This window comes from Acartia tonsa, chromosome 8 (genome assembly GCF_053477335.1).
Source record: "Acartia tonsa isolate MP-2025a chromosome 8, ASM5347733v1, whole genome shotgun sequence".
Classification (NCBI taxonomy): domain Eukaryota; kingdom Metazoa; phylum Arthropoda; class Copepoda; order Calanoida; family Acartiidae; genus Acartia; species Acartia tonsa.
The window spans coordinates 44,042,543-44,061,201 of NC_137267.1; the positions used below are offsets into that span (position 1 = coordinate 44,042,543).

Below are 18,659 nucleotides of genomic sequence, written 5' to 3' on the forward strand. Positions count from 1 at the left end.
AGACACACACTACAAAAAAAGAACATATAAAATTTGGGTGTTACATATCAGAAAACGAGCATAAAACTATTGGGTGACACCTATAGAGATTACTAGGGTTATTAGGGTGGCTCAAACCCTTACTAATGACGTAAACTGTTATTTTTATTGGTTGAAAAGTTAAAACCGGGTAATAAAAACCGAAACCGAGCCGGGTTTTAAAATTTTCGGGTATTTATGGCCAAGCCGAACCGGGTCATAATAGGGCGTAAAAAAACGACAAAAAAATCATATAAAAAATTATAATTTGAATAAAACGAATTCACAAGTAGATGTACTTGTCAATAAACAATAGATTTCACAAAAAAAATCAGCGACTTTACTATAAAAACAAAAAAGTTAGAAGGGTGTTTTGAATTTTCATGATTTTCAAATTTTGTTGAGCTATACCAGCAAACTGAAGTAAGCTAAACTGCCTGCTCCAGGGGGAAATGAAAGTCAGGGTAGTAGAGGGGGGATTCATTCTGAGAATGATGCAATTATGAAGCCGGAAACCGGTTTTTTTTCCATTTTTCGGAACCGGGTTTTGATGCCCGGTTCGGCACTAATGGGTTAATCTACAACAAAATCTCTTCACATTCCCTAGTTTGCTGCATTAGAGCGATGTACAAAATATATGTAATATAAAATATATCTTTTAAATACTTTAAATTCAATTATTGTAACAAAATATCCATCTAAAATAGATAGACAAATTCCTTACGAGTTATTTCCATTAAAATGCCGCGTTAGTAAAACGACGACATTTATATCATAATGTAACGCGGCATTTCCTCAGTTCCGCGCGTTTGCGCCAAATTCTTGTTTATATTTTGTTTACTACATTTTTATACTCAAACCAACAAGTGTTTTGAATATAAATGATATGATACAAACTTGGAGAAATGGATGATTTGTACTGAAAATGAAAGTATAAAAGTTGTTAGTTATAACGGAATTAAATACTTTGTAATTATAAGATCCAGTACCTTACGGTTATTCAAAAACAAAATATTAACCAGGATTTTGACATTTTTAATTATGTTAACTCCCAAAAGCGTACCTAATCTTACCTAATCACCAAGATCAAATCATATCGTTACCTAAAAGGGGGAGTTAGCTACACCTACTTTAAACCCTGAAACTCACACATTTACCGAATTCTGCGAAAGATGCCCCGGCCCTTTGTCAAAAACACAACCATAACATGCAATAGTTCAATTGAACCACCTATTAATTTAAACTTGTCAATTTGATAGTTATGTCACAAAATTTCTACCTATGCATGCCCGGCTTTTGCATGCTAGATACAAAAAAATGCCAGTACGTATCCTAAGATTTTTAGTAGTAGCTCACATATTCATATATGGCTACCTAGCTAAACATACTTCTCGGAAAAACAATGGACTGGACGTCAGCCATTTGCGAGATCTTTGTGGTGATACAAACACAGACAAAAAACCATATATAAACTTTAAATGTTTTACACATTATTTTTTGTCAAGATTTTCACAATGTTCTGGAAGTGAGAAATAATTAGAAACAAAATGGACAGAATAGCGGAGTGGGTGGCCAATAATCATAGGTAAATCTTTTTTACTGCTATTTTGGATACACCCCTAGAGGCCTCCTAGGGGTCCATTCAGAGGGGGGGGGGGGTGTTAATCGAACTCAATTTTCATTTGTTACGCTTGGTACATTTTATCCAGGAGTATTTCTATTGGAATAGTAGTGGTATTATTCCCTGGACCTAAAGCACTGCACAGACAGACTCATACATCCTGGTACTTTTCTATAATGATTTATCAACTATTAATAGGATACCTATCAATTTAAAAAATATTATTTTTGAAGGATTAATTTTAAATTTAGGCGCACAATAACAGATGAAGTATCCGAAAGTTACCTGGACAAAAATACTGCTGATCTAGTATTTATAACAAAGTAAGATTTTTTCGTCTGGTTAAAATTGATTTCAATTTGCATTAGGTATTTAACAATTAAATCTTACAGGGGTATTGTTTTTAGCTGCAAGGGTATTACGTTTCATCATGAAGGGAGATTGGTCTGTAAATATTTTTAAAAACTTTGGGTACTTGATTAGGTAGTTGGTTCTAAACTAGCGGTGCAAAACTCTTCAACCGATGATTTTAATCTATAGCGGAGGTTGTTTGTTTATCATCATTGTGGTTTTTAATAAATTTTTTCCAAAAATAACCCCATGTACTTAAGTCATTTTCAAAATATCCTTTAAAATTATCAAGATAAATATAACGCTTTCCTAAGTACCTACTGTTTTAAGAATGTTAAGAACATAGAAAAATATTTATTTGATTTAAATAATTCTTATTTTTATATATTAGTGATGGAGCCTCATTATTTGCCCACAGAAGTTTGTTTGCGGGTATATCTCCATTTCTGGATGACCTTTTTACCGCCAGCGAATGCTGCAAATGCCAGGGTAAAAACTGCAGCATCAAAAAAGAACCAACAGTGGTAAGAACACGTTTAAAAATGTTTGAATAATTGTTATAAAGTTTCCATTTTTATTTTATGATTTCTTAATAAACATGTAGGTAAATGCTAAATACCTACTGAACTGTTTCTTTTAGGTTCATTGGAATGAGAGTTATAGATCCCAGACGCTACGTGATTTATTGAAAATTATTTACACTGGTAACACTAACTACAATCCTTTTTTTTTAAATTAAAAGTAAACATAAATTGCATTATTATCTTCTTTTCATTCATGTATATTGTTTTCAGGTCGTGTTGATTTACCTAAAACAAGGGCAAAAGATTTAGCCCACATATTGAGTGATTTAAGTAAGTATTGTTGTTAAAAACATTAATTTTAATAAAGAAAAAACAATGTGTTACAGTTAACGCATTAAGAATTTTACATTTAATGTATTGTGTTGAATAATATTGCTTTTCTTACAGAAATCAACATTAAACTTGATATTATGCCCCTAAACCCTGGTCAACAGCCTCCCCCGCCAATTCCCGCCCATGTCCCACCACCTCCTCCACCTGTCATTGCTCAACCAGTTCCTGTGATACAAGAAGCCTCTCTACCACTTTCCCAATCCCCTGCACAAATGCTCCAAGCGTCCCGTGCTTTCAACCCACATGCCCCTAGAGCTGCTGCCGACAATTCATCAGCTGCAGCTGCCAAACCATCAACATCTGAAGCTGCGCTGGCTCTTATGGCCGCTAAAAATTTACAAGAGGCCTCATCTTCTAAGTCTATGTCAGTTCCAGGTCACAGTGTTAAACGGAGCAAACTGAGAGGACCTGCTTCTGCAAGAGGTTCGTACACTTGCAATTTAGAAAATCTTTATTTTAAACAAAATTAATAAAAAGAACTCTTACAAGAAATACCTATTATGCAAGAATTAGAACATTTTAAGTAGATAAGCATAAAAAATAAAGGATGGACATTACAAACAGAGCATTATAGCAGATGTTCTTTTGTAGTATGACCGACAGACTCATGGCGGACATAATGATTATAGAGGAGCTTCGTTATAGAGCCAGAAAATATTGAGTAAAGTAAAAAAAATGGGTTTTTTTCAGCTAAAAGAGCTCGACTAAGCTCTTTGGATTCGGTAGATGAACCAGGAAAAGACACAAAAGAAACACAAGATAAACATTCTGAGCAATCTTCCAGGAATTTATTTACATGTACCCCTCTAAAATATGTTTTTGGTCCTTGAAACGTTTGGAATGGCGATGGTTTTCAATAAATTTTTACGAATAATGGGAGTTGCCCAGAAATTGTTTTTTAGGTGGGGGGGGGGGGGGGGGGTCTTTTTAAGCCCTATGGCAATTAACTCATTTCATACAACTGAAAATTATTTCAAAAGTTTTATGATACCCCTAATATTTAATGATCAAACCACCACTTTTCAAAAAAGTTTACAGCCCTTTAAGGAAAAACTTAACATTCTAATTTTTAATATTGATAGGTACTAAAAATTAATCATAAATGTAAATAAATAAAAATTTTAGTTCTACCAAGGAATCCGCACCAATAGCTGTAAATAAAAACACCATTGTTGCTAAACAAGTTGAAATGGCCAAAATGTTTAAGGAAAAGGTATTTTTTTCGACATATTAAATCACAGAACAATACAAGAAGAACATTTGTATCGATTATTAGTTAGGTACATAGGGAATCATAATTTGTATTTTTTTAGTTTTTTTTGGAAGTTTTAATATGTATTATATTTAGAATAACGAATCAGCTATAAGATGTATAATACCTGGCTGTAACGCCACAATTGTCTACAAAGAGTTATCTCCACACTTTAAAACTCACTTTTTCCAGGCTCAGGTAAGAATAGTTATGTATCGCATCGTATTAAAAATAGTTTTCCGCGGATTTCAAAACAAAAAAATTATTAGATTAAAACCAGTTTTGTTAGACCGTAGGGGGCTGAAGGCTCGGGCTAACAAAATTGGTAGCTTGTAAACTGTAAACGTCAGGGTAAATATATCTGTTATTCATTTAAATTTTCTTTTTGTAGAACAACAAAAGCCAAAATACAATCAAACCTGCCATTGAACCGACTAAAATTGCCACACCTCAGCCCCAAACTACCAAACCTAAATCTGAAGAATGTCTCAGCACTAAAAATGACATAGTAGAGAGGAAAGATTCATCTCCAGTGGATAATCATACTAATAAGGATTCAAACAAGGCATGATTTTGTTTTTATAAAGTTTTTATAGGTATTCCCTCAAAGGATAATTTTTATACCTAGTTCTTTGTACTTTGACATTTTACATATAAAAGTTAAACAAAAAAAAGGGTAAGGGTTAAAAAAACTGTATATCAACACCTTGTGAATCCTTTGCCAACTTTCAATTGGGTCTCTGAATGTCAGCAAATAGCGTAAGGAAATATTGACACAGCCAAGTCGCCACAAAAGAGCAGAAAGCAGAAATAAAAGGCCCCCAACACTGGATATAGGTAGTTATCTGGATTATATATCCATATCTATACTTTTATACATTTGTTATCGATAATGAAATTATATCCCTTTTTGTATCAAATAAACAAAAAAGTCACATTGAACAGTTTAATGTGAGGAAACTGGTTGGTATGGATATTAGTGACAGCGACGATGATAATCCTGACGAACCCGCCTCCATAGATGCTGATGATAATCCTGACGAACCCTCCTCCAAGGATGCTGCTGATAATCCTGACGAACACTTCAGGGACGCTGCTGATAATCTTCGTAATGAAATTAGTTCAGAATCGGATGACGAACCAGGCATGGATAAAGGCATTATGATTGATTAATGTTTTTTTTATAGATTTTGATAAATAAACCTTTTTTTCTTTTTCAAGATGTCAAAGGTTGAAAACCATACTTTTGTGATTGATATATGCATTAAACATGTATTTTATTTTCACAAAATTAGCAAACGATTATTTTTGCATTGCCAAAAAATGAGATCATTAGCTTCAGACAGACGGACGGAGAGACATTATTCTATTTGTATTATAGATAACCCATTCCTTTATCTTTGAAGCAGAACAGAAAATAAATGTGAAACCAAAGCGTTGCAAATTCAAGACAAAGAGAAAAAAGTGTCACTTGTGTGGAGTGGAAAGTTCTGCCTCAAATTTTGCTCGTCATTTGGAAGCGTGTGAACGGGAGCAACATAACTTGGTGAGTACTTTAAACATCAGCTATTGTGGGTCGTATATTGAGTAGGGTAACGCGGGGTAAATGCGGTAGGGGGGTCTAATTCCGGTCACTCGACTAACTTTTTTAAAACCGTTTTTTAACGGTGTTCTAAACGTTTGCGAGAGATCTTCAGAAAAGCAAAGGTAGTTTATTGCCTATACTTTCATTTCTTACTTCAGCAAATTTTTGTCAGATCACTCCTTCTATGATTTTTTTGCCCTCAAAAAGTTGCAAAAAAAAAATTTCAAAATAGGCCATGTTCAACCTAAAATTGTGAAAAAATGGTAAGTCCTATTGACCCGCGGGTTTTTGTAAAATGAAAGATATGGCATTGATTTATCGTTTGCAATTGGAGGCGTTGTTCTAACTTGATTTTTTCATAATTTTTTTTTCGTCTCAAAAATATGGTCTATTCCGGTCACTTTTTTTACTTTTTTTTTATTACTGTATTTATAAATTTATAATACCCTAACTTTTTTTTCAGGTGATCTGGAAGCATGAACAACCTCAATGCATGACAAAGGCTTTAACCTTCCCTTGCCTGTTGTTAGATGTACATTATTAGTCATTTTACTGCTTGTATTATGTCATGTTTTGTTGCCTAAGCTTTTCAAATTGTAAAGACATTTAAAATTTTTCAGACACATTTTTATAGTAATGGGAAGAGTATATCACCCAAAGGAACGCCTTAAATATTTGCCTGAAGATGTATCAGCTGCATTGGCTCATGTAAGAAGGGGTATGTCTAATAGAAAGACCGCTAGAAGATTTTAAATTCCATATTAAACTCTTACATCTTTTTCGTATAAGAGGGTGTTCGCGATTTTTGCGCGGTTTGGATTTTTTATGTCAAATCGGCTAGGATTAAGCTAGAAAGGTGTTTAAGGTGTCTATAGAAAGCTCTTTGCATGTCCTAACAAAAACTCCCCAGGATATGGGTTCTATCTCCAAGATTTAGAGTACATATTCAAAATTTTGCATTTTCAAAATTCCTGTTGCATAAAATGTGTTGAAATATTAGAGTTAGACCCCATATCATTTCGAGTTAATTGTCAGGCATGTAATTTTGCATCTTTAGACACCTTAACCACCCTTGTAGGTCAATCCTAGCCAATTTGAGACAAGAAAAATTGTATCAAAAACTGCTGTCAAAACTGGCAGGATTTTTAAAATTAAAATTTTTTTTGGAAAAAATCACTTTTTTCAAGAAATTCCAAGACCTGCGAATCAGAAATTGTATCTAATTTATGTATAAAGCTTAAAAAAACCTAATCATATAATAAAAAATATGATTTTTTTTAAAAAGTTTGCATGAAAAAAATTGATGTTTTTTTTTGCGATTTTACCGACTTTTTTAAAATGGGGAAAATGTTGTCAAAAAATTGTCTGATCTGCATGCGACTAGTACTGTTAGAAAGCTAATGACCTCAGCTTTCTACTCATAGTTTAAAATTAAAAAAAAAAAATACTTTAAGGGGGTGTTCCACCCCCCCAAAGTCAACTGACCGAAATAGCCCCACCGGTGGGGCTATTCCGGTATAGGCCAACCGCCGCCCTTTAAACCGATTTTTGACCGACTTCTAGTTGCGAGATCTTAATGGGACCAAGACAGGCTTCTTCGTTATTGCCATATCGTTCATTTGCACTCTTAAAAACCGGAAAAAGTTTTTGGGAAGTATGTTTTTTTTTAAGTTGAAGAAAAAAATTGACCGGAATTACCCCGCGTTACCCTATTGAGCTACAGATAGACATCCCGTTATTTTTATATTTTTCAGGGAAGGAAGAAGTCAAGATCTGGTAGTCGGAAGTCAAGATCTGGTAGTAGAAAGTCTAGATCTGAAAGTCGAAAGTCTAGATCTGGAAGTCGAAGTTCTAGATCAGTGTCTCGCTCAAGATCAAGAAGTAGGTCAAGATCTGCTTCAAGAACTTCCACCAGGTCTACCTCATCTACACAACAAGGTTGGTCTACAGGACACGGAGGGAGGGGACATTTGTGGACAGAAAATTGATAAAGTTTTATAAACATGGTCCCTCATTGGTTAGTTAAACAAATTTGGGTAACATCCAAAAAAATGTTATCGTTTGTATTTATTTAGGCAATAGAAAAGAAACACGATCATCGGCCAGGAATCATTCCCCCAGTTTGTCCAAGGAATCTGGTATTGTTCCTCCAATGAAGATATCCGTTAAAGATGCAAATGGAGATAAAGAAAGCCCACCAAAAAAAGTTATTTCTCGCAGGTATGTGTTTTAATGTACGCCACTATAAATTTCTTTACTACGGGCATAGAGGTCTCTAGGTGCAATTGAGGGAAAGGGGGAGGGCTTCACTATCCCCTTTTCATATTAGTTTTTAAAAGAAAAAGTTACAGACAGAAAGACTTCCTATTAACCTTTTATCAAAAATTTTACAAGGGGGTTAAGGGCAATCAATTTTCACCTAATGCTTATTTACTCATTTCAGTAAGCCAAGCGTACACAAGCTATCAGCTGAGCAGTTGAAGGATGCTGGAATAGTGGATACTGATAAATCTTACTGGTGCCAAATTTGCTCTCATGGTAAGGAATCTATTCGCTTAGCTTTTCTTTAATTGTCAGGGAGGTAGGGGACATTGTACTGTAAATTACACTAGTACCATTAGTTACCATAATATCTGATTGGTTGGTTCCAAATTTGTATTTGATAGTAATGTTTAATGTTTTCGACTAATAATTTTGATAAACATAAGGATTAATTTTGTTCATCAGCGTTTGGGACGATTATCAATTAATGTCCAATGTAATATCCCTTCCGATCCCTGGTTTTTAGGTTTATGGCATTTTAAGCATTAAATAATCATTGATATTAAACTTTGCTTGAGTTTGTACATTTGTAATAAACCCAAAATAAAGGATTAATTTGGCTTTGGAGTAAAGTTGGAATTTTGAGGGTTTCTGGCAGTTATTGTCATTGAATCCGTAAATTTCAAACTAACTTTTTTTTTCAGGATTTCGGAGTTTCAGAAAGCTTCGAACCCACTACACCATGGACCATTTCTGGGACAAGCTAAAGGCGGAACTGAAGGACGTTCTGAAGGACAATTCTAAATGTGATATATGCCGGAAAGAATTCCCGGATCAGGATTATCTGATCCAACACATGGGAAACTTTCATAACTATAATGATAAATTTCTAAAGGAAAGTCTGATTTGCTAAAAAAATTGTAGTATAAAAGAAGCATAAACAGCTCTTTCACAGATATTTTTCTCAGTTTTTAAGCTTTTATTTTATTACTTGTGTAAAAAGTGAAAAATCAGATAATTATGAAAGGATAATTATGTCATAAAAAATGGTTAATTTGTGGTAACGATTTTATGCTTTGCTACCTATGCTTTTGAATCATTTCTTACAGGAATGCTAAGTTTCAAATGGAAATATTTTAACATGCCTAAATTACCGGGAAGATCTTTACATTATGGACGAACCGACTGTTACTATAAAAAAAGCTTTGCGATTAAGTGATTGAATTAAAAGTACTAAGATTTTAACAGACTTTATTGTAAAGGAACAAAATTTGATTATTCTAAACGAGGAAAGAACTGTTCAAGTTCTAAATAGAACATGCAAAATCTGCTTTCGTGTAAGTATTTAACATTTGAAAAGGCCAGGGGTGTATATTCTGCACAAGATTCTTTTTTTCCCCTTCTGCCAAATATTTTATTTTTTCCTAGGCGTGTATAATATATACCTACCTACTGCATTGTTTACAGCACTCTTTATATTCTCATTTTCCCCCTTTTTCTCCCCATCACTTTTAGCCAAGGATTCCATACAGAAATTACATAGAAAAGGCAGAGAAAACTATTATTGCAAAATTAGATTTGACCATTGAGAGTTTAGAAATAATCAAAAAATAAACGTATTGTATATCTTAGAGATTAATAAAAATAAAAATTTAGGAAATTCAATCTTCATCTCTAGTGAAGAGTCACATGGCCGTTCATCACTTCTTTGCTCCATTGAAAAGAGAATTTAAACTGATGAACTCCAACGGCTCTGTTGTGAAGAATTGTCCCAAGGTGGAGTGCAGTAAGAATTTCCAACAGCTAGCCCTCTCCAATATAATAAGCCATATTGGGTCTTTCCACGATGAGGTTTGTTTCTTAAATAAATATTTTTTAAAGGGTTAATTAGTTTCACAAAATGAGTTTGAACATTAAATCTAGAGATGCACATTTATCTAGCATTTAGTTTTTAAAATATCAAGACTTAAAGATAGTTTTCTTGTGATATATGCAACTTTGACATGTCCCTTGCTTTACATATCTATATCTTAAGCTACAGACAAATTGAATTACTGCTTTATATGATATTTAAATAATATGTTAATCGCGGTATTCTTCTAACATCTTCTTTCAAATGTCTTCATTGCTGTCAGCTATACAATATATATACATTGAATTTTACAAATAAAAAAATAAAAAAAACATGTAAAGGATCAATAATTTATGTACCTTAACTTGCTAAGTATACTTCAAAGAACTATCCCTTTTCTATCTGTTTAAAAAGTACTGTTGATTCGCAGAACTATGCACTTATATTTACTTTTATATTAACAAGTGGCTTCGTCCCTAAATTACTATATTACTTGGGCGACATTAATATTAAGAAAGGAGGAATGACTACCCAAAATAGGAGCATCACATATATTACTATGCAATTGGGACTTCCAGAAGTTCATGCAATCTATACAATATAATTGTTTTTAAATAGGTGCTGAAGTATGCAGCTGATTACCTGGACCTTTCTGAAGAGGATATGATGTATGTGCCTGTTGATGATTTCGATGATGGCGTTGAAGGTATTAACAATTGAGGTTATCCCCCCCCCCCCCACTTTTTAAGAAAGTAAAATAAAATTAATGGAGAGTTTTCTCTATGCCGAAACCCTTATAACCCTGCGGTGCCTTTACCAGCTTTACTCAATATAACAAACTAATTTGACTTAAAGTAATAAACAAACAAACGGAAAACACCGCCACCCTCCTTCCTTCTATTTTCAAATTACAGAATAGAAAAAGGGTACTTTTTGTGCAAGAAAACCGGAAAGCTGCTCTTCTGCCGCGTTAATTTCAGGAAGTGTTCTTTTTTTTACAAATTACAAATCTTCAATGCTATTCATTATTTTTTTCTTCAGGAATTCCATACCAGGATCCAAGCGAGCTGGAGGGCAAAAAAGATTTATTTGATTGTGCAAAATGTGGCTTGAAATATAATCAGAAAGATCTCAGACTTCATTATCTTGAACAGCATTATATGGTAGGTACCTTCCGAAATGTTAAGCAGACGTAGTTTGAGTGTTATATGGTAGAAGAAATGTTCTTAATTTCAATTTTTACTTGTGGATACGTCTTAGGGCACGCAAAATATTTTTTTTCTCAATCATGTTAAGATCAGCTGTTTACCAAAAAAATATCTAAATGGCCGCTAGTTATATATTTTGGTTCGTCTTTATACATGCGAAATGCGAATGCTGCTACGTCAGGTGCAAGTGTAGGGAGATTGACCTGGTCCTAACAGGACCAGCTTATTGCCAAGCACAGTTATGACTTCAAGGCAAAGGTTGTGCAATCAATGGGTTGATTGTTTTCAATTGTTGGGATGTTAATGCCCTGAGAGTGACCTACATTGTTATCAACCCTCCGATAGGTATAAATTAAGGCTTCTTTTCCACTGTTATTAATATTTTTTTTGTTTTAGAGTAATTTTTGCCGGGAATATACAGGAACTACATGTTGTGCTTGTGATGCCACCTTTAAGGTAGATTTTGTAGAATTATCTTTATTAACTAGTGGCTACGTCTATATAGACCGTAGGTGTGTGTGTGGGGGGGGGGGAAGTCGATCCCCTCCACTTTAAAATATGTTTTAAGAAAAAAAATCGGGGTGGAAACGAGTCACATTGTTTTCTAATGATTGTAACCTCCCCCTAAAAGCTGCACTGTAAGGAGAACCATATCAGTTCAGCAGTTACAGAGATACTTCGGTATAGATAGATAGAAAGACACAGATCCTGTTACTTTTATATAAAGTTATTGTAATATCAATCCATTGTCATAGCAACTAAGAAACAGTGAACCACAGTAAGTAATGAAACATTAATTGAAACAAAAAAACAATTTAAAAAAAATAAATTGAAATGATAATATTTCAGGAAGGCCAGGCACTTCATAGACATATGGTCATTACACATGAACAATTTTTGGCTTCTTTTCTAGAAAAGGTAAATTTTTGTTGATATGTAGTATGCATAATATTGTGCATGTTATAACAGAATTATCTAAATGGATCATTAGAATATACGTGGATATTATGACAGGGGAAAATTTTCGTTTATTTTGGTTTCTTATCGGTTTTTTTTTTATCTATTAGGAGAGGATGGTAAAGGGGGGTAGGGAAGGTATCATTTTTTAGCCTGCTGCACGTGTCACTTTATTAGAGAATATGAAAATCGAGGTTAACATCCAAGTAATAAAAAATCCATTGTTTTATGTTCATATGATACTGATTCTAAATCAATGCATGAAAACTATGGTTCTTTCACACTAAGTGAATTGTTGAGCAATAATACCCTTTCTTTTAAATGATTGATATAGAATTGCTACGCTTCTAAATAGTACATGTTACTATTGTTTAAGGTTATTGTTATTCCATTTAGGATGGGATTGAACTGCCCAATGAAAACTCTTCACCTACCCATTCTGTTGTGAAAAAAAGATCCACGAAATCTAAGCCAATGGAGTATTTTGAAGAAGCTTTTAATCTCTTGTTCTGTCAACTTTGTAATCAGGTACCTACTTAGTGAAATTTAATTTGTTATAGAAAAAAGTTTTATTTATATTATCTACCTACAAGTTTTTAATTTGTTTAATAAATCATTTCTATAGTTTATAGTACCTATTTAAATTTTAACAACTACATTAGTACCTAATTGATGAGTACTAAAGATCTAAAGTAGAGTAATTTTTTAACCCAACACAAACTAAGTTTAACAAACTTATTGGTAGAAAGTTTGGACACTACTAGTTTGGAACCAACCAATCAAAATTCACAACAAGTACCCAAAGTTTTTAAGCCATAGTAATATTTATCGTGTTTAAAAACTTTAATTTACAGTCCAATTTACCTCCCTCCCGCTTGAATAACAATCCATAATTTGACCCGAAACATTTTTATTTTATTGCCCTTGAAATATTTTTCATATTATTTTTTTTGTTTATAGGAAACAGAAAATGCAGCAGCGTTAAAATGCCATTATGTGACACACCTACTAGATGACAGAGGTATATATTCTGCATAGGATTCTCTGCTACTGGGGGGGGGGGGGGGGGATAAAAAATATTAGGGAGTGGAGAAAAAATTAAGAAATAAAAAAGAAATTGAGACATATGTGTAGTAATGTATATAATCAAATAAAGAAGAAAACTTGTAGGGGAGGGGAGGGGGGAGCTTATCTACTACATTATTTTTTTTTATTTTCCCCTCTTTGCGGGGAAAAAATTGGGGGGGAGGGTTAATTTCAGCCGGGTGAAAAAAAAAAATCCTGTGCAGAATATACACCCCTGCTAGATGATAAATTGACAGTCACCCAAACCTGTCTGTTTTGTTCCATGAAATATTCTAATACTAGTGACAATAGTGATCATATGGCTTTGAATCATACAGAACTATTTTTAATTCCTTACATGAAAGAGAAAAATCTATGGATAAATGCGCCAGTCAAAGAGTTAGACACTGATAGATATCCAGTTAAAAAGCTAAGAATTGATGTCAAGAATCAAAAATTAAAATCACTGAACAATGACGAAATTGTTCGCAAATCTGGACCCGCGAGTAGGAGAAGGTTGGCAGCTGCTGGAATGCCGTCCCCTCGCAGTCCATTAAGATCTCGGACTAGTAGTCTAGCAGTTGCAATGCCGAATTCTGAACCAAGCAAGAGTAAAAACGATGTCAAGACGAGTTTTGTGGATAACCCTCTTTTCCATTCCCAGGTAGCAAAAATAATTTTGAAATAAACTTAAAATAAGGGAGGAGGGGGAGTTTTCGTTTGTTTATTTTTCTAAAGAGTTAGGGTTAATTTATAGGGTATTGGAGGGTAGTCATTGCAAGGTTTCATCACCATCATCGCCATTTATCTCTTCTTTTCAGAGCATAGGCCACGCACAATGGTTCATTGCAAGGTTTAGCACCCCATTTATAAATATAGGCCCCGCAGGGGTTTTCAATTTCTCTTAAAAACGGGGGAGGTATTAGTGCCCACAAGACAATTTTATGAAAACACCGCTTTTGTAAGGGGGGAGGCGGTTGTGACGCTTTTTTAAACCAAAACTAAAAGTCAAAGGAACTCAACTAAAAAAAGAGTTTCATCACTGAAATTTGGTATAGCAGTTGCTTTAAAGAGGTACAATGTGGAACTGTGAAGAGACTGTTAAAACACGTTGTGACCGTACTTTTACGCACCTGGGTATGAAACCCAATCATTCTGTGTAGCAGCAATAATCTAGGACTCGAACCCTTGTCCACACATTTTGTATTAAGGAAAAAAAACATAAATTTAAAACCTAGATTAAGAAAACAAAACAACAATATAATAATCTGCAATAAATAAAATACAATTTAAACATAAAATTATATTTTCTTTAATAGCAATAATCATAAACATACGAGAAATAGATATTTATTTAATAATAGGTAAACTATAAAACTTGAAGACATTTGGCTTGGCATTGTGGGGTTGGTTCCAGGGTCATCTACAAATAGGACAAATTAACATACAATGTTAACAGAGACGGTGGTGGAACCGCCGCTATCGCCGAATTGTTTTTTGGCGGTTTTTCGAATTTTTCTTCATAGTTCCAAATTGTACCTCTTTAAAGCGACTGTCATTCCAAATTTTAGTGCTGTAACTCTTTTTTAAGTTGAATTCCTGTAGTTTTGGATTTAAAAATTGTCACAACCGCCCCCTGCCTTTTGTCAAACTATATAGAAGCATAGCTTCTCATTGATTATTTGCATAGAGTTTAATATTTGTGAACTTTCCTTTATGTATGGTAATAATCTTTCTTTCTAGGAGAACGAAGGAAAGTGTCCCGAATGTGAGTATGACAATGAGCTTGGTGGCACTGAGGCATTAAAACTCCATCTTATTAGGATTCACTACCATGAGGAATTCAAGGCTAAATACTCAACAGGTATGACTTCATCTTTGTAACGTAACTTAAAAATAAACTCCCACCCCTCTCACAAACTTTTCTGTTAAAAACTATACCTACTGAAAAAAAGTTTTTTTTTAAATGAGCTTTATTTTTTTTATCCTTCTAGGTTACAAAACCAGTTTCTCTCCCTAAAAACTTAAGTTTTCTTTATAAAACACTAAAATAGGCCTGTAAATACATATTTGTAATTTTTTGGTCTAATATTTATTACGTATTTTTTTTACAGAATACAGTAATGATAAGAACACCTGCCCTGTATGTAATAAGGTATGATTTATAATTCCCTACTATATCAGTTAGGTGACCTTCGTAGTCAAGACGACCTATTAATCTGTCCCCTATATATCATTTCAGTTGTATTTCGCTTGTTTGCTATACCTTATTCCTAATAATTTTGTATCATTTTCTAACGGAAAATTAAAGAAAATTACACCTTCTATAGATTAGCATCACGGGTTGTTAGTTGCTCAGTCTCACTGCTATGTTTAACCTACTAATTAAGATTATTGAAAAGTACTCAAAGTTTTTAAGATAACGATTTAGAAAATTTGTTTCTAAAACTTTGGGTACTCACTACCCATATTTTTTACTGTTAAATAACCCCTCCCTCTATGAATATTCTAAATATTTTAACGAAAGTTTAGGTAAGGTGTTGGGAACTTTTTGAATGGTCCTAAAATAAGCCTGTTTAATGAATTTAAAGTCTCAAATTAGATAACTATTTTTTTCTTGTTTTAAGACTGTTTGTAACTTTGGAATCTTGACAAAGTATTTGAGTCACCTTGTATCAGAGCACAACACTATTCAAGACATTCTGGATCTTAAGAAATCTAGCGGATCTCAAGACAGGTAAATCTAGGGATTTTAAGGGACAAGACAATGAACAGATGAATTGATGTACATTTCCAATGATGATAAATAAGATTAATTTTCTGAATATTAAAATCGTTGTTTGAAAGCTTTAGAAGCAACAAATAAAAATTCAATAAAATTACCCGAAGCTCTTGAGCCAATGAATAAGATAACGTTGTTAAATTAAAACTTTAGGTAATAACGTAATTTGCAGTGCAATATGACTGTCCCCTCCCTCTATAGTTAAATACACAATTTTTAAGGGGATGAACATTGTGTAGGTATTTTTGAGTGGAGCGGGGGGGATGGGAGGGTAATTAACCGTTGTTTGTTTGTGAAAAACGTTTGTGCATTTTACTTTTTTTTAGTTCAAATCAGGAGAAAACCGAAGAAACTGCCAAACCAAGCAATAAACCGTCCAGAAAGAAACAGATTGCCTCCAAATCTGGCGGAGGTAGATTGAAAGGTAATGCATTGCTGTTTATTTTATCTCTTGCAAAATTCTTGCATTATGATTATCATTTGCGCAACCTTGGCAAAACTTTTCGATCCCCTTGAGAGATATGGCCTTAAGAAAACAATATTTTTTTAAAATTAACAGTGAATAGATAAAATGGGGCGAATCACTTTTCCTCCCCCAATAATTTTGTAAACTACAAACTACTTAAGTAAGTACCTATAAAAGAATTAAGAAAAAGTGTTTTTAATTTATCTTCCAATATTGCTTCGTAATCGATTAATATCCGTTGGATTTGAACTAGTTCTTAGCCAAACTGAAAAATCATGTATCAAGGAATGAGGGCTTACAAATCTGGTTTTGATTATATAATTTTTCTTTTTGATATCCGCGGAAAGCTGTCAACAATAAATCCTTTTTTTAGTGAGAAGTCCATTAACAATTAACAGTGATGTTAAAGAAGATTATTTGTAACGTGGCCCGGCACGGCGGTAGGAAGATTTTTAAAGAATCTTAATGAATTACAATTTTTCATGTATTTTTCTTTTTGATCTGAGGTTATTTAAAAAGAATGTTAGAATTTAGTTTCATATTGAAAACATTACTAGAACATTTTTGGAAAAAAGAGTATTATTACTATCAACTGTACATAATGTTTAGTTTAGTACCAAATAGAGCTTATTTGAAAATTTGAAAATCCTATATAATTAAATTTAAAATGTAAAAGAAAATTTTTTGTTTTGCCTGGTATTATAAAGTTTAATATAAGATAGAACTCAAAATTAGATTTGAAAGAAATGTATTTTTCATGTTATTTTTGCCTATTTTTTATGTATGAATTGGAAAATTGATTATTGAGTTTAATTTCAGACCTTATAATGTTTATTTCTGCTGGCGGATAAGTAAAAAACCAACCAATCATGCCTATGCACTTCCTACGGGGCGAGGTGGCCCGCCTGGTCATGTCCTACATACTCGAGGTACAGTAATTATACCATCCAATCATGCCTATGCACTTCCTACGGGGCGAGGTGGCCCGCCTGGTCATGTCCTACATACTCGAGGTACAGTAGTAATACCAACCAATCATGACTATGCACTTCCTACGGGGCGAGGTGGCCCGCCTGGTCATGTCCTACATACTCGAGGTAAAGTAGTAATACCAACCAATCGATGTTGTCCAGAATGGAACCCAACACTCTCCCGACGTACTTAATAATAACAAAACTATACTTCAGAATAAAAAAAAACATTAATAGCCAGAGTAAGTTTTTGGGTACTAACTGTCATTTTTCTGTTTTTTTTTGTGACGATAATCTCCATCATAATTTCTATTGCTATTATTTATTATTCTTTGACCTCTAGGAAGACCTACAGCTGACTGCTCAACAGTTTATGCAAGAATCCAGAGATTTACCACAGGTATAGTACCTAGTCAGATTAGCTTTTTATTTCTTTATGGTTGCGCAGGTTTTTTTTCTTACCTAAATTTCTAACAGAAATATCAAATCAAACTAAATCAATGGCGTGCACATCGGCTCACTAGGGGGGGGGGGGGTGGCTAGCCTTATATGAAGAACGTTTGATAATTGTAGACTTAACGTACATATATAAGTTAACATAGGCAAAATTTCACACTAATTTAGTTGGGATGATTAATACTAGTCCTATTCCTCTATATGTAGATAGAAAGTTATCAATCGCATTGTGTTAGAGACAGATATACCCGGATAGTGAAATTAAAATCGTTTTTGAAGCCCCACTGAAAATATTACCAATACTTTTTACGTGTTCAGGAATTTAAAGAGTTTCCCGCCGAAGATTTAAAAGAATGTTGTTGTGTCAATCAGAGAAACTTGGTTGAGATTCTTAAAGAATATGTTGGGTAAGTTGTTTTTGTTATAATCAGGGATCTTAAAGGATAAGACAATAGACGATAAATTAGTATACATCCTCAATGATAGTAAACAAAATCAACTTTATTCTAGATAAAAAGTATTAGTTTAAAATTTTGAAGACTTCTGATTTAAGATAAGAACCCAAGTCCATGTCCTAGTAGATTAAAATTGTGCCTAAAGGCCTAAAGGGGTAGTTGTACGAAATGCATTTAATCTTGAATTTAGTGAACTGCATGTTTTTTTCCGTTCAATGGTTTTAACTACTTTTAACGGGCATATATTTTAAATGATTTCAATTTTCTACCATGTAGTTTTAAAAATATAAAAAAAGTTGAAAATCTTATACTTGTGATATATGCAATTTGTATAGCTGGCTTAATTTGACAATAACAGCAAGACGACTATTTTAGTGATGTTTAATTGTTAGTTTTTTATTGTAATTCAAAATTATATATGTTTGATGGTATACTTGTAAC

General features: G+C 33.4%; 2 protein-coding genes across 7 annotated transcripts in view; both read left to right on the forward strand.

Annotated features, from left to right (window-relative positions):
• Positions 1-1,505: 1,505 nt before the first annotated feature.
• On the forward strand, positions 1,506-17,156 carry LOC145327044 (uncharacterized). Of its 3 annotated transcripts, none has more exons than XM_080170552.1 (30): positions 1,506-1,603; positions 1,891-1,962; positions 2,382-2,514; positions 2,631-2,694; positions 2,785-2,844; positions 2,962-3,330; positions 3,598-3,689; positions 4,031-4,120; positions 4,256-4,357; positions 4,551-4,724; positions 5,105-5,315; positions 5,569-5,705; positions 7,499-7,682; positions 7,820-7,964; positions 8,188-8,282; positions 8,711-8,896; positions 9,264-9,343; positions 9,663-9,857; positions 10,477-10,564; positions 10,900-11,021; positions 11,463-11,522; positions 11,916-11,984; positions 12,420-12,551; positions 12,984-13,044; positions 13,331-13,752; positions 14,832-14,952; positions 15,203-15,243; positions 15,716-15,825; positions 16,197-16,294; positions 16,710-17,156. In XM_080170552.1, the coding sequence occupies exons 1-30, from the start codon at positions 1,566-1,568 to the stop codon at positions 16,757-16,759; spliced, it is 3,801 nt and encodes a 1,266-aa protein (XP_080026678.1). In that variant the 5' UTR covers positions 1,506-1,565; the 3' UTR covers positions 16,760-17,156. The 3 variants fall into 3 exon arrangements, with proteins under 3 accessions (XP_080026678.1, XP_080026679.1, XP_080026680.1); XM_080170553.1 differs by having other exon boundaries at positions 5,105-5,303; positions 5,566-5,705; XM_080170554.1 differs by having other exon boundaries at positions 5,105-5,303.
• The window catches only part of LOC145327043 (uncharacterized), a 33,118-nt gene continuing 31,597 nt past the window's right edge, over positions 17,139-18,659 (forward strand). For 2 of the 4 annotated variants that reach the window (XM_080170548.1, XM_080170550.1), the window contains exons 1-3: positions 17,139-17,265; positions 17,651-17,707; positions 18,082-18,170. In XM_080170548.1, the coding sequence (XP_080026674.1) occupies positions 17,206-17,265; positions 17,651-17,707; positions 18,082-18,170 (206 nt within the window). In that variant the 5' untranslated portion in view covers positions 17,139-17,205. Of the gene's footprint in view, positions 17,266-17,318; positions 17,434-17,650; positions 17,708-18,081; positions 18,171-18,659 lie in introns of those variants that run through there. The other 2 variants (XM_080170549.1, XM_080170551.1) reach the window with 1 other exon arrangement.

Coding starts and splice junctions, on each gene's coding strand:
- LOC145327044 (XM_080170552.1), top strand. CDS start 1,566: ATGGACAGAATAGCGGAGTGGGTGGCCAATAATCATAG. Junction 3,331..3,597: donor AGGACCTGCTTCTGCAAGAG/GTTCGTACACTT, acceptor GGTTTTTTTCAG/CTAAAAGAGCTCGACTAAGC. Junction 9,858..10,476: donor TTGGGTCTTTCCACGATGAG/GTTTGTTTCTTA, acceptor GTTTTTAAATAG/GTGCTGAAGTATGCAGCTGA.